The sequence below is a fragment of the Anomalospiza imberbis genome, chromosome 1, assembly GCF_031753505.1.
Source record: "Anomalospiza imberbis isolate Cuckoo-Finch-1a 21T00152 chromosome 1, ASM3175350v1, whole genome shotgun sequence".
NCBI lineage: Eukaryota > Metazoa > Chordata > Aves > Passeriformes > Viduidae > Anomalospiza > Anomalospiza imberbis.
This window is the reverse complement of record NC_089681.1, coordinates 138,930,112-138,943,090: the sequence shown is the minus strand read 5'-3', so window position 1 is coordinate 138,943,090 and position 12,979 is coordinate 138,930,112. Positions and strand designations below refer to the sequence as shown.

Below are 12,979 nucleotides of genomic sequence, written 5' to 3'. Positions count from 1 at the left end.
TGACTGAGCTAAAAAAAATCAAATTATAAGGTAAATTTGTATAATACATTTTTTTCAATTTTTATACAACCTAGGTGCTTTAAGCCTAGGTAGAGATCAAAGTATAGGAAAATATGCAGAGACAGTTAATTTCTAGAATTAATACACTGTAGAAAAACATAAGACATTTATAGAGCATTGCTAATAGGAAAAAAAAAAAAAGAAATGTTCACATATGTTGCTTGCAGTTGAGAAAAAATTAAAGCAAATCTAAGAGAATAGGTGAAAGCAGAAGTCAAGTACACACTAAATATACCAAAAATTCCTTCTAGATCTAAACCAGGTTGAGATCTACAGCTGGTAAGTGGTAAATATTTAGTATTTCAGAAAATTTCGATTGATAGACTTGCATAGATGACTCTCAAGCATTGCTAACACCTTCTCCTTTGTCTGAACCGTGCAATTCAAAGGGTGTGATAGGCTCTGTCCTGGACAGGGTGCCTGTCTGTAATGGCTCCCCACAGTGCTGAAAGAAGCAGGGTGAAATATCAGAGCTATTAATCTTGGAAGACAAAACTAGATGCCTCACAGAAAGGACACCCTCATGGAACAGGCAGCTCAAAGCTGTAACTAGTGACTGCTCTGTGTCCTGCCATGGACACAGAGCAAAAAGCAGCTCTTGAGCTGCTCCAGTTTAGTGACCGGGATTTTACTGTGCGTGGGCCATTTCAGGTGCCTTGGGACACTGCGAGTGATTCGGAGTGTGTCATCTGGCTGTGAGGTCCGTGACCTGCAGGAGCCAGGTGGAGAAGTCCCCAGGCAGGATAAACTCTTCCTCTCCAACTTTAAGGTACCCGCGTCCATCGCAGCTGCACTTGGCAACAGTAAGAACTGAAAGACATGGGTTCCCTCCACATCGCTGCTCAGTAGCTTTAGACTTTGAAATCTATTTCAGGTGGAAAAAGTATAGAGAAAACAGCATTCATTGCATTCTTATTTCAAGCTGTGAGTTGGCTAAGTATTGGATTCTGCAGGAAAAATGTTGAAAAACTTTAGCAGTGTATTGATAAATCTTGCAAGAAAGAAAACACATTTGCAAAACCCTATGTCAAACAAATCACCTACCATGTTACCAGTTTAACAGCTTAAGAAAAAATTGTTAAAATAAAATATAATTTTTTCACCCCAGCAGAGTTAAATGATTGAACTCTTGCAAAAGCCTACATGTAATTAAACTCTTTGCTTCCCTGTGTGCTGGTTTTGGCTGGGGTAGAGTTAATTTTCATCATAGTAGCTGGTATGAGGCTATGTTTTCGATTTGTGCTGGAAACAGGTGAAGTTGTAATTTCTGTGGTGTGAGAAAGACAATTTTTGAGTCTTTGAGTGCAATTATAGCTTCTTTGGGTATAATGCACTTGCATACCAGAATCAGTGTTTTATTTCCACTGTCTTTTTGTATGAAGCAGTATCCTGTACTAGTGACTCTCTGTACTTCAACTCATCAATCTGAGACATAATTTATTAGTAATTTATTTGTAATAATTTTTTTTTCTAAAAGAGAATATAAACTTTAGATAACTTACTGAGGTATATATAATGCACACTTATTCCATAAAAAGGAACAGTTTTTAAACCTAGAATAAACTGAAGTCCTAGAACAGATGACATGATAAATGAAGGTGCAGTGTCAGCTGGATTAGTGTGGAGCCACAGTGTGAACTTTGGCAAATTAGAAGGCTCCTAAGTTGCTAATTCCGGCTGCAGGAAGATTGGTAGAGATAATCTTGTCCACCTGATCTGTTTTGGTTTGGATGTATGAATTAATCTGCTTTAAATTCTTCTCTCAAATCTGAGCACACAGCCCCTGCTGACGGTAGCAGGACCGGTGCTCAGGTGTGGTCTTGAAGACCATTCTGTAATTATAATGTGTGGGAAATCTTGGTTTTTAAAGACACTCCTAAGTGTTTCCTTGAGCCCTGGGATGTCAGTGCTGAAGGGCCTTTTTGCCCAGTGAAACAAGATCAGACCTGAGTGAAGACTTCTTTTTGGCACTGAGCAGTGGTTCTCAAGCTGTTCTGCTGCTGCTCTCCACAGACACACTCCTGCAGCGTGCTCTAGTCCATGTGCTATCACAGTCAACAACAGATTAAAACCCAAAAGATGTTCTTATCAAGTGATTTTGTTGTCATTGCTTTCAGCTCTACTCACCAGTTGCACCATGATGGGCCCTATATCCTAGCCCTGCCAGGGCTAGTTAGCTGACTTTGCATTGGAGAAGACATTTTGAATCTTTGTAGATTACACATTTTGAATCTTTGCAGATCAGTTTAAGTTTTTGGGCTTCTTCTGTGAGGAATTAAAACATCCTTATGAAAACCTACCCATTTGCTGTCATAATCTTTTCAGTCTTGAATTAGATAGATTACTGGTGGCATGTCACAATCTGTCATGTATTTTAGCTCTTGGGGATTCTCCTATTTCATGTGAGTCTTCCTTTTTACTGATTTCAGCAGCTGCAAATACTTTTAAGCAAGACAAGAAGGGAAGGCAATAAAAGGATGTGAAATGGAAAGAGAAGTGGGACTGAGTATGGAAAAGAGAAAAAAATAGAGAAAGAGGAGGGGAAGAAAGAAGATTTTGAGGTTAATGAAAGGAAAACAAGAGAAATCATAGAGTGAAACAGGTCATGTGTCACGTCTTTCTGATTATTTTTTTCTTATTTTGTCTCCTCTGAGTCAAGAACTATCTTAAAAGCAGTGTTCAAATTTCAGCTGTCTGCTTTAGCCCCATTCCTCTTTCAAGTCCTTGATTCTGGTTATAGCACGTATTTGGGAATTTTTGGAAGTTTTCAGTGAGTAGTTCTGCAGCAGCAGTGAAGGTGACTGTGTATATCCTGGTCACACTCCCTGCAAGGAGATGTGTAACACATTCCCTGCTGGTCCTTCATGTTTTGACACTTGACTGCTGGCCTGTGTCCTAGAAAAGGCTTTCTGCAGGTGCCATGGGACTTTGCTCAGGAGCAAATATTTATGCAGGAGTGATAGCATGTGTTTGCATCAGGACTGTATTTAACTCCATGTGTAACAGAGATGAATGTGTTCCAAGTGCATGTCTGTATTTTTATCCCTCTAAATTCCTGTGCAAATTGGAAAGTCTCTGCTGTAATATCCTTACCCCATGCAGTCCTCCCTGTTACCATCAGCACAGGGAGAAGCTGAGCAAGGGATATATTTCCCTTCAAGCTTTATCAATGTTTTCCTGCAAATATCAGGATAACATGTTTTTGAAAGCCATGCCACTCTCCCATTCACTTTCAGTCCAACGAGGATGAGAACAGGATGTAAAATTAAACAGAGATTCCTAAAGAGGAACACCAACTGAGAAATATATCCTTAATATGTTTATAAACCACATGAATAATTTGTGTGGTGGAATATATGTTCCATCATGTTTTGATAGGCCTTTTGACTAACATATCCTGTGGGTGTTCCTCTTCATGTCACAGGCAGGTATTTTTTCAGGAATGCTCATCAATAGATAAAACTTGATAGTAGCAAATAATTTGGCATAGTTTCTCTTCAGCAAATGGGTTCCTCTGGCAGAATCTGAATTTCTTCCACCTCTGGCAAGTACCTGACAAATGAGTCCAGTACTGTAGCTCTGTGTTGATATTTTTTATTAGTTATTTGGGTAGAGTAGATAAGGCCCAAGGGCTTGATCCAAAGCCCACAGAAGTCAGTGAAAAGACTCCACAAGCCTATTTTAGTCACTGGAATTCTGTAATCTGTGTTTCAGAGCGTGGAAATCTGTGCCAAGAACTTCATCAATAACTGAAAGGCTGGAAGAAATGCAAAGAGAAAATTTCTGGACAGGCAGAACAAAAAAAAAAAAAGAGAAGAAAAACATCCAATAAATTCTCATCAGAAACAAAATGTCTCCAGGTAGCTTTTATAGGTGAGACTTAAAAGTGAAGTAACTTCTGACATTTTCAAGGAAGAACCAGGCTTCTAAAAGCTTTAAGACAAAACTGAATTGGACATCCTAGAGTCTCAATATCATATATTCTACAAGTGCCCTTTAGTTCAGTCTTCTGTATATTAAACAGGTTCACCAAGATTTCTGATGCTGCTTTTAAATCTCTTAAATTCTGCTATTTTTAACAGTTTTCTTTTTACAATGTTAATAGTTGCTGGTAATTGAAAAGTTGCTACAAATTTAATTTTACTGGTGATATGCTTATATGTTTGTGTTAAATATTATAGAGCTAGGCAGCAATGACCCCTCTACTTAGATTATCTAGTATTTTCCATGGTGGAAAATATTGTGTTTAGTTTTTCATTTTTTAGGTGTTAGGAAGCTTTGATGACTGAATGCCTGCAGCTGCCCTTTGAAACTGCTCAGGGATAAAATTCCAAATCTGTGTAAGTGCTTCTTCTTTGTCCTATGAAATTATGCAGGGATTTTCTGGTCTCAGCTGCTGACATTCAGTGTTCCTGTTCTCCCTTTTCCTTTCCTCTGTAAAGCTTGCTGAAACTATAACTGATGATGGACTTTGGGTAAAACTAACCTTATATTCCCAAAGCAAACCCTAGGGTGGCTGGATCCTGCAGAGCAGCCTCAGTGGCTGCAGAACAGCTCTGTGGCATAAGAGAAGGTGACAGATGATTCACCTCCCAGTGCAGTCCCTGTGGTGGGTGTCCCTCATGGCTGGCACAGGCTTACAAACTCCCCATAGCCCTAAGGGCAAATAAAAGGAGCTGGCCAGCTCCAATGTGTGACTTAGATATGTGCTTTGCAGTACAGGGATGTTCAGAACCCTACCTGTATCATGTGAACATAATTCTGTTCAGTCCATAGCATAAATACAGTTGTGGTATGAGAGCAGGCTAAAGCAATTGGTGTGAATGTTTTCCTTATGACATTCCATAGCTCTAGCATTCACAAAGACTATTTTGCTATGTCCTGGCAAAGCCCCCTTGTGTGCTCTGGACACCTCCAGTAACTTCACTCTTTTCATACAGCTCATGTTTTTCACTTTTTAGACCTCTAATGATTCTGCTTCCTTACCTGTGGATTGCCTTTAAGGGCCCACACCAAGAAGTAACTCAATATATTTTAGTTCATGCCTTCCCAGATCTCAGCTCAATAAGCCATTAGTTGATATAAGTTAGAGAAAGCAATTCCATTTAAACAGTTCCATGATGGCTGAAAACCACTTGAGCATTATCAAGAAAACTATTCAAAATCCTTGAACATAATTATTTGAAAAAGAGCAAAAGATCAGTATAGATATGGGAAAAAAGAGTAGTGAATTTACCTATACTAATTCTTTAGCCCTAAACACCTTCCCACTACCCAAAGTTGCTTGAGACACAGGTTGGAGCCCCTGGAAAGGGTAACCGTCTTGTGGCTTTTCTTGAAAATGATACATTGTTCTTTGCTACAATTTCCTTCTTCTATTATACCACAAGGAAAGTTCTTGTCTTCCCAAATTTGTGTGTCTGCATCCCCTAATCTACATTAATACATGTGTAATTCTGTAACTACCTTTTACTAATTTGAGGGCTTTTCAGTCCTGAAATCCCAGACCCTTTTGAGAAGTTGTAGAAAATACGTTTTTATTCAGTTTCTTGTCTTTTTTTTTTCAGGCCAAGGCTAGCCACAATTATTTAAGAAGCTTTAATGATTTTCTCATTCATAAAAGAAAAGGATGGGAAACACTCCCTTACTTCTTTGTGGAAGAAGCATCAGTATGGCAGGAAAAAAGTCACAAAATATAACAGCTGAGAAATCAACCCACTCCTATGGCTGAAAGGTTATCCATGGAAAGATCTCAGTCACAGACATGTTTACTTTGATTAAATTTCTACCTCAAAGTAAAATGTAAATGATTCAGAACTTTAAATTCAGAATTTTGAAAAGGAAGTTAAGGCTTTACCTAATAACTCAGCAGAAGAGTTACAGCAGGTAGCTATCTTAAATCATTAAAACCTAGTACTGTGTGGTATATCCCTAAGGCATTTTCACAAATGGCACTTTTTAAAAAAAACTGTAATTCTTCAAGGAATACTCTTGCTGTTCAGTTTGACACTGGTCTTTCTACAGTACTGAATGAACTTTAGTGGGCTTAAGGAAGTATCTATATTTAAAAGAGAGTGAAGTTAAAACATACTGTACCTGGAGTTGGTGTTTTCTTATGAAACCAGAGAATATCTGTATGGCATGAACAGACTACTAAACCTGAACACATCCAGAATTATACCATAAAAATTCTCTCATGTAGAGTATAAAGATGGGATAAACTGTGAGATAACTCCAGAAATCAGCATCATTCCACTGCCTGAATATTTTAACATTCACATAAAAAAGGTTTTTTACAATCTGCATTTAATTGCAAGATTCTCACTCCTTGCATGTTTGCAGCGTCTATGCAGGGGCTTTCAGCTGGTTGGCTGTTTTGAACAAGACTTGTGATCATTAGTAGATGCAAGCTTTGATTCCCTCCATCCCATGCTCCATCACCTCCTTCTTCCTGTAAGACAGATGATGTCTTCATGGAAATCCTCCAGCAATGTACCATTAATAAATGAATTGACAGGTTCTGTGGTATGTTAGCCCAGGAAAGTTCAGCATCCAGAACTATGTATGTGCCACCCATATTGCAGCATGGATAGTAGCTGTAATTTTTGTAAACCAGCAACTCTTGCCAATTCTTCTCCCGATTAGTATAATCCTTTTCTCATAATCTCTTATAATAATGTTTTATACTTCATTTACCTTACATAATTAGGCCTCATACAATCTCACAGCCTTGTTATATTTGTTTTTCAAAGTTCATTCTTGCTTTTAAGAAGGAACAAAACAAACACTATATGTGGTAAATTTTATTAAAAATGTTTTCAGAATGATGTATGTATAACTTGTGTGTATATCTAGTGGGAAAGAAACTCAAATCTTGGAGGCTCTCATTCCTGTTAGATCTATCACTATTCATGTGCAAGTCTTTAAGTTTTGGCCTTAAATCCAATCCCAGGATAGACTTGTTTTCTTGTACTTCATTACCGAATTTTCCCATTTCACACATTTAATGGAAAAAACTATCAATATTTCTTTCTAAACTGTTGGAGTTTTTTCCAGGAGACTGTTAGAACAGCTGGGAAAACTGCCAAGCAACTTGTTAAAGACAGTAGGAGCAGGAATTAAATCACAGAAAAACATGAAAAACCTGTAGCTGTGTCTGAACAGTGAAATAGTTACTGTTGACCAGCAACAGTATTAAGCCTTATAAATATCAAGTTTTAGAGCAGTGTGGTAAAGCTTCTAATATGCAACATTATGTTTTAGCAGATAAATGCAAATGACAACCGAATGTGAAACATTACAAAGTCTACGACATTGTAAAATTCTTGTTAAAAACAGCCTGGGAAGAGCCTCTTTTGACTTCACATTTTCAGTCCTTTCTGCAAGTTTCTTAGGTGATGTATATTAAACCAAGGATTTATAGTTCTTTCATCCTTTCCCAGCAGCTTTTATGATCACCTAGAAAGCACAGAAGCAGCCGGTTAGAGGACATTTTCATCTTTTTCCAATACTAAACTTGATGAGCTATGGCCATAAAACTGCAGAGTGTACTCAGTTGTCTCAGTCATGAGCGGTAAACTGTTTACACCAGTTTTATTTTATTTCTGCCTCTCTGAACTCATGCATGCTGCTTTTATTCCACACAAGCGAACACTGGGGATATGACAAAATATAACATGGCAGGTGTGCTTGTTTCCTGCTTTAAAAGGCAGACTATTTCTCATATTAAATTCAGATGTATTAGTCCAGATAACTCAGGTGGGTAATTAATAAAACTGGCATCTAAACTAAAAATTATCTGTAGGTCAGCAAATGGATTCTTATATCTTGTGAGTGCCCCAAAGCTTTCCAAAACTGAAATTAATAAAAAAGGTTCTATGGATTTGAGTGAAATTGGACATTATGCATGGAACTAAATTAATGTAAACTGACTCCTCCATTTTCTATACTGGAAACTCCTAACTAGAATGCAAAGGGTTAGGGATGCCATTCTCACCCTTGACTTAACAGGGCAATAATTCTACTTTTGATGTTTTAAAAACATCATTAATTCTGCTCCTTACCTCTGTACCTACTAAACCGCAGACAGCTTTGCCATTTGTACCAGGTTTGAAGTTCTTAAATTTACTAATACTATTGCTAAGGGAACAAGAGCAGACTGCCAGCTGGGACAGCTGCCGGGCAGAGAGCACCAGAGGACACGTGCTGAGTTGTCCGGTGTTGTAGAAGGATGTTGACATTATGTGCTACAAAGCTTACTTGAATTTCACATCTTTAGTGCTGTGTGTTCAGGAAAAAAAAAAAAAAAGAAAAAGAAAGTTTTTTTTTTTTTTTCACTGCCTTCCTGTTCGCCAAACTCTGCTTTCACTCTAGTTAAATTCTTTTACCATTTCTACACAAAAGATATATATTGTTAGGACACAGTGAATGAATGACCAATGAACTGTGCAATTCCATTGTCCTCAATGAAATCCGTGGAAAAAAGTGAACGATATCTACAAACCCCTATGACTTCTGACGGCTTTGCGGAGGAGATTGCTCAGCGGTTCCATTGATGCTGGTGTTACTGATGATGCAGGAGGTTTTGCACAGTGTTGGTCCTGTTGCGTTAACCGATGCCCGAAAGACCAGGAAGGCCATCTGATTTCGGCCGTGAGCGGTGGCTGTGTCCCCCGGACACCGGGAGGAACAGCAGACCACCGCGGTGTCCTGCCGCGCACCTTCTCTGCGGTGCCGTGCCTTGCTTTCCCCGGACCCGCGTACCTAAGGCAGGGCGGCAGCAGGCAGCGCCCCGAGAAGGAGCAGCGGCGCTGCCCGTTTCCCCCCGTGCACCGGCCGGGGCCGAGGGACCAGGATTTCGCGAGGCTCCTTGTGCCTGCGCGGCCCCGGCTCCGCATTCCCGGTTCCCGGCGGGGCAGAGCGAGGCGGGGGCAGCCGCACCACCTCGGGCTCACTCGGGGCACTCGCTCCCACCGTGCGCAGGGCCCGCCGGCTCCCCCGCCCCGTCCGCGCTGCCGGCGCCCCGCGGAGCCGGCCGGCTGCCCCCGCCCCGCCGCACCGCCCCACGCCTCCGGAGCGGGAGCCAGCGCCGCCGCCCCGCCCGCCGCCGCTGCGCGCCGGGGCAGGAGCCGAGCAGGTGGCCGCGGGCAGCGCCGCGGCATGTGAGCGGCCCCCGGCCCTCGGGAAGGCAGCACCGGCCCCCGTCCTGCGCTGCCCTCCCTTCCCCGCGCCTCGCCGGGCCGGCCGCGAAGCCGGGGCGGAGGCAGGGCGGCCGCAGCGGCAGCCCGGCGGCGGCCGGGGGCTGAGCGCCGCGCCCCGCCGGGGGGCGGCCGTGGCGGAGGGCGGAGGGGAAGAGGAGGAGGAGGAGGAGGAGGAGGAAGGCTGCGCGGGGCCGGAGGGACGCGGGAGCCCCCCGGCCGCACAGGATGAAAGTCACGGTGTGCTTCGGGAGGACGCGGGTGGTCGTGCCCTGCGGGGACGGGAACATGAAAGTTTTCAGCTTGATCCAGCAAGCCGTGACCCGGTACAAGAAGGCGATCGCCAAGGTGAGGGGCGCGGGGAGCGGCGCCCGCGATCAATATGGCGCTTCCCGGAGTGGGGAGGGAAGCGAGGGGGAAAGTCCGAGCTGCCCCGCCGGGGGAAGCGGCGGGAGCGGGGCCGGGGGCGACCGGCGGCGGCGGCGGAGCCTGCGGGGAGCGTGTGCCCGGCGGGGGGCGGGGGGGTCTCGGCCCCTCCGCAGCGGCCAGCGCGGCCCCTCCGCGGCTCCCCGCGGGCGCCTGGCGGGCCTCGGCCCTTTGTTCGCCGGTGCCCGGCGGCCCCCGGGGGTGTCGGTGCGGGAGCCGCCCGAACCCGGCCGGCAGAGCAGCGCGGGGGCCGGCGGTGCCGGGTGTGCCCCGGGGCGAGTGGCGGGGCCGAGGCGCCGCGGAGGGCTGGAAATCCAGCTCCAGGCTTCCCGGCCCTCCAGGCCCGGCGGTGAGGGCGGTGCGAGGGGACCCCGCCGCAGGGGCGTCCGGTGGCGCCCCGCGGGCCACCCCCCGCGCGGGGCGAGGCTCCGAGGGGCCCGCGGCAGCGCGGCCGCCCGCGGCACCTCCGCGCCCGCCGCCCCGCGGGGAGGCTGCGCGCCTGCGGGACGCTCCGCGGTGCCCCGCGGGGCGGGGGGCGCCGGCCCGGCCCGCGGCGGAGCCCGACGGCCGCCCGCGCCGGCCTCCCGCAGCCCCATGTTGAAATCCCTGGCTGTGCGTGTGCAGGCAGTTGCAGACTCGGCTTTCCCTCCGTGGGCAACTTGTTGGGTTTTGAGTTTCTTCCCTTCTTTTTTTTTTTTTTTTAATTTTTCTTTCTCTCTTTCCTCCCCTCCTCCCTTCCCCCCCGCCCCGTGCTTGCTTTCTTGTTGCTGCAAACTTCTTTTAATCAAGTGGTTTGTTGGGCAGTATGACCGTCGTTGGCTGAGAACTTCAGCAGTGCCCTTCCCCTTTGCTCTGCCTTATCGATCCAAGAAGTTTTAGTGTGCTTCTCCCCCTTAGCCCTTCACAGGCATTTTACACTTCTGATCCTGGAAGTTTTACTTTGGCAAATGCAGACTGCCAGCCTGTCCTGAAACATGCAATGAAGGAATATTGTGATATTGTGACCGGTTCATTGATTGGTTTGAAGTAATTCCTGAGAAAATTTTTAAAATCAGTTTTTTCATGGAGAATTCCAGATGCTGGGAGGAGAAAAGTAACTGTGTTTCCCATCACTTCCCCACCTGAAGAACATGGTTTTGAAGACAACAAACATATTCTGATTCTGTCTGGAAAAAGAGAAAAATTATTCTTGAGGATATGGCTGTGGCTGCATACCAGCTGTCATTCATATACAGCAGTTAATGCACATGGCAGTCTACTTGCATATAGGAGTCTGGGGCTGAAAGTACCTCTCTGGTTAAGGTAAAGCAGTGAACAGTAAAGCGAGACTGTTTGTGGAACACTGAATGCCTCATTGGGCCATTCAGATGAGAAGTGTTTGCAGCATTTGTTCATCAGTGTTACAGCATTAATAAAAATAATTACTTTGCTGTGTTTTTTTCCAAAACTGTGGCCCGTGTAACTCCTGTGGCAATGGGCTGCATCCTGGCTTCCAAGTATTAAGTTGTATTAAGGGGTGGCAGTTGCATTCTGCAGCATAATGTTAAACCTGGGAGGGATTGAACAGGGAAGACACCCGACAGTCCCCAGGAAAAGGTTACATCATTGCAAGTTTCATTTCAGAAAAAGAGTGGCCCACCTGTGGAAGCATGGGAGGGATAAAAAGTAACTCTGACTATGGCCATGTACTTATTAAAGAGACGGTCTGCAGAGGGGCAGCCAGACTTTGACTGGTCCCTGGTATCAAAAGCTCTGCATCCTGGGTTGAAATGACATGGTGGTTTTATTTATTAGTATTTATATGGTGGTTATGCTAAATGCCACTGGTATGGACTTGAGGTAGCTGCAATTACTGAGATTGTTTCTATTAGATGGAAATTCTGTGGTTGAAAACAGTAGCAGTGTCCATGGGCTTTCTCTGAGTGTTTTACATGGTCACTGTCAAACCTTACTTTTAACTTGAATTTGCTGACGATTTTCTGTGGTGATGTTTAGGTGGGAGGGAACCAGATATTACAGAAAGTAAGTTTTGTAAGTAGGTGTATAGTGCTGTTTGCTGTGCTTGCAGTAGAGTAACACAGTAATTGTATGGTTTGGATGCTAGAATTCCACAGATGACTCTATTTTTGTAGCAGTTGGATGGCTCCTTTCTGTGCTAGCAGATGAGCAAGTCTTCACTTCATAAGGAGACAAGAAAGGGGGCAAAGTAATTCCTGACTGAGAGGATCAAAGTGTATGTGCCCACATGAACTTACAATCTGGCAGCTGGTATCAAACTGACACTGAAATCTACTTTACCACCACTATGCTCATATGGAAAGAAGCATATCTGGTGGAAGATTATTCAAAATATTTGAATGAAGTTTATGGTTTTCATACTTACAGGAAAAGCAGTATTTCTCATCCTGCAAGAATGTGTGTGTCTACTATATGCAGCAGTTCTTCAGGAGAACTCCTTGAGAACTGAGTTTTCAGCCCTTCCCAGATTTCCCCCCACTTTGTCATGGTTTCCCAGTTGTGATTAGCAGTAAGTGATCTGCACAGTGCACTTATGATGTTCCTGTGCAGTTGTAGTGAGGCAGCCCAAAATCATGCTTGCAGTGTGCCAGGAGTGAATAGCTTCAAAATTTGACCTCAGTGTTCTGGCTTGGTATTATGTAGGTTGAGGAGACATGTTGAGAATGGAAAAAGTACTTATGGAGAACAATCCACATAATAGTACAGTTCTCCTCTCTGTAAAATTTTAGGAGTTCAAAACATACAGATAATACAAATACAGATAACTGCAGTTAGTTCTGGGTGCTATGTCTTTGATCAGGATTCATAAATCTCCAAAAATTTATTATGGATTAACACGGCTGTCAATGCTAAGTCTTTGTGTGTGGAATTAGTTATTAATATGACAGGCTGTGTTTAAAGGCTGATCTGTGTAGTGTGTATACATTTTTCTGTTCTTTTGCTTTTATTCCAAGAGAAGCTTTGTGTCTGAAACATGATGCATTCTTTCTTCAGGTTGTGTTTGCGGGAAATGAACAAGCAAATGATAAGAGATCTGTGAAATGTCCACCTTGATCAGGGCAAGTGGAGTCAGCAAAATCGATCATGTTAAATGAAACCCCGTTTTCATGGGGGCAGGCTAATGGTGCACTTCGGTGTGGCTGGATGGAGTGATGCAGCCTCTGGCACCATCTCTGCCTGAGTCTTAAAGCAGTGCAACTTGGGCAGGGGACAGCTGGCCTGAGGAATGGTAGATGGGTTTTCCAGACCCTGCTGGTCAAGGGTTGTGCAGATTTGGA

The 12,979-nt window shown here is 44.1% G+C and overlaps 1 protein-coding gene and 1 long non-coding RNA gene across 18 annotated transcripts in view; one reads left to right on the top strand and one right to left on the bottom strand.

Annotated features, from left to right (window-relative positions):
* Positions 1-5,466: 5,466 nt before the first annotated feature.
* On the bottom strand, positions 5,467-8,731 carry LOC137462795 (uncharacterized). The gene is made up of 2 exons (XR_010993781.1): positions 8,124-8,731; positions 5,467-7,518 (listed from the first exon to the last, which is right to left on the bottom strand). It is a non-coding gene; the product is annotated as an uncharacterized lncRNA (long non-coding RNA).
* Positions 8,732-9,356: 625 nt separating this feature from the next.
* PARD3 (par-3 family cell polarity regulator) overlaps positions 9,357-12,979 on the top strand; it is a 445,891-nt gene continuing 442,268 nt past the window's right edge. For 11 of the 17 annotated variants that reach the window (XM_068173465.1, XM_068173476.1, XM_068173422.1 and 8 more), the window contains exon 1: positions 9,357-9,605. In XM_068173465.1, the coding sequence (XP_068029566.1) occupies positions 9,486-9,605 (120 nt within the window). In that variant the 5' untranslated portion in view covers positions 9,357-9,485. The remainder of the gene's footprint in view (positions 9,606-12,979) is intronic. The other 6 variants (XM_068173455.1, XM_068173447.1, XM_068173437.1 and 3 more) reach the window with 1 other exon arrangement.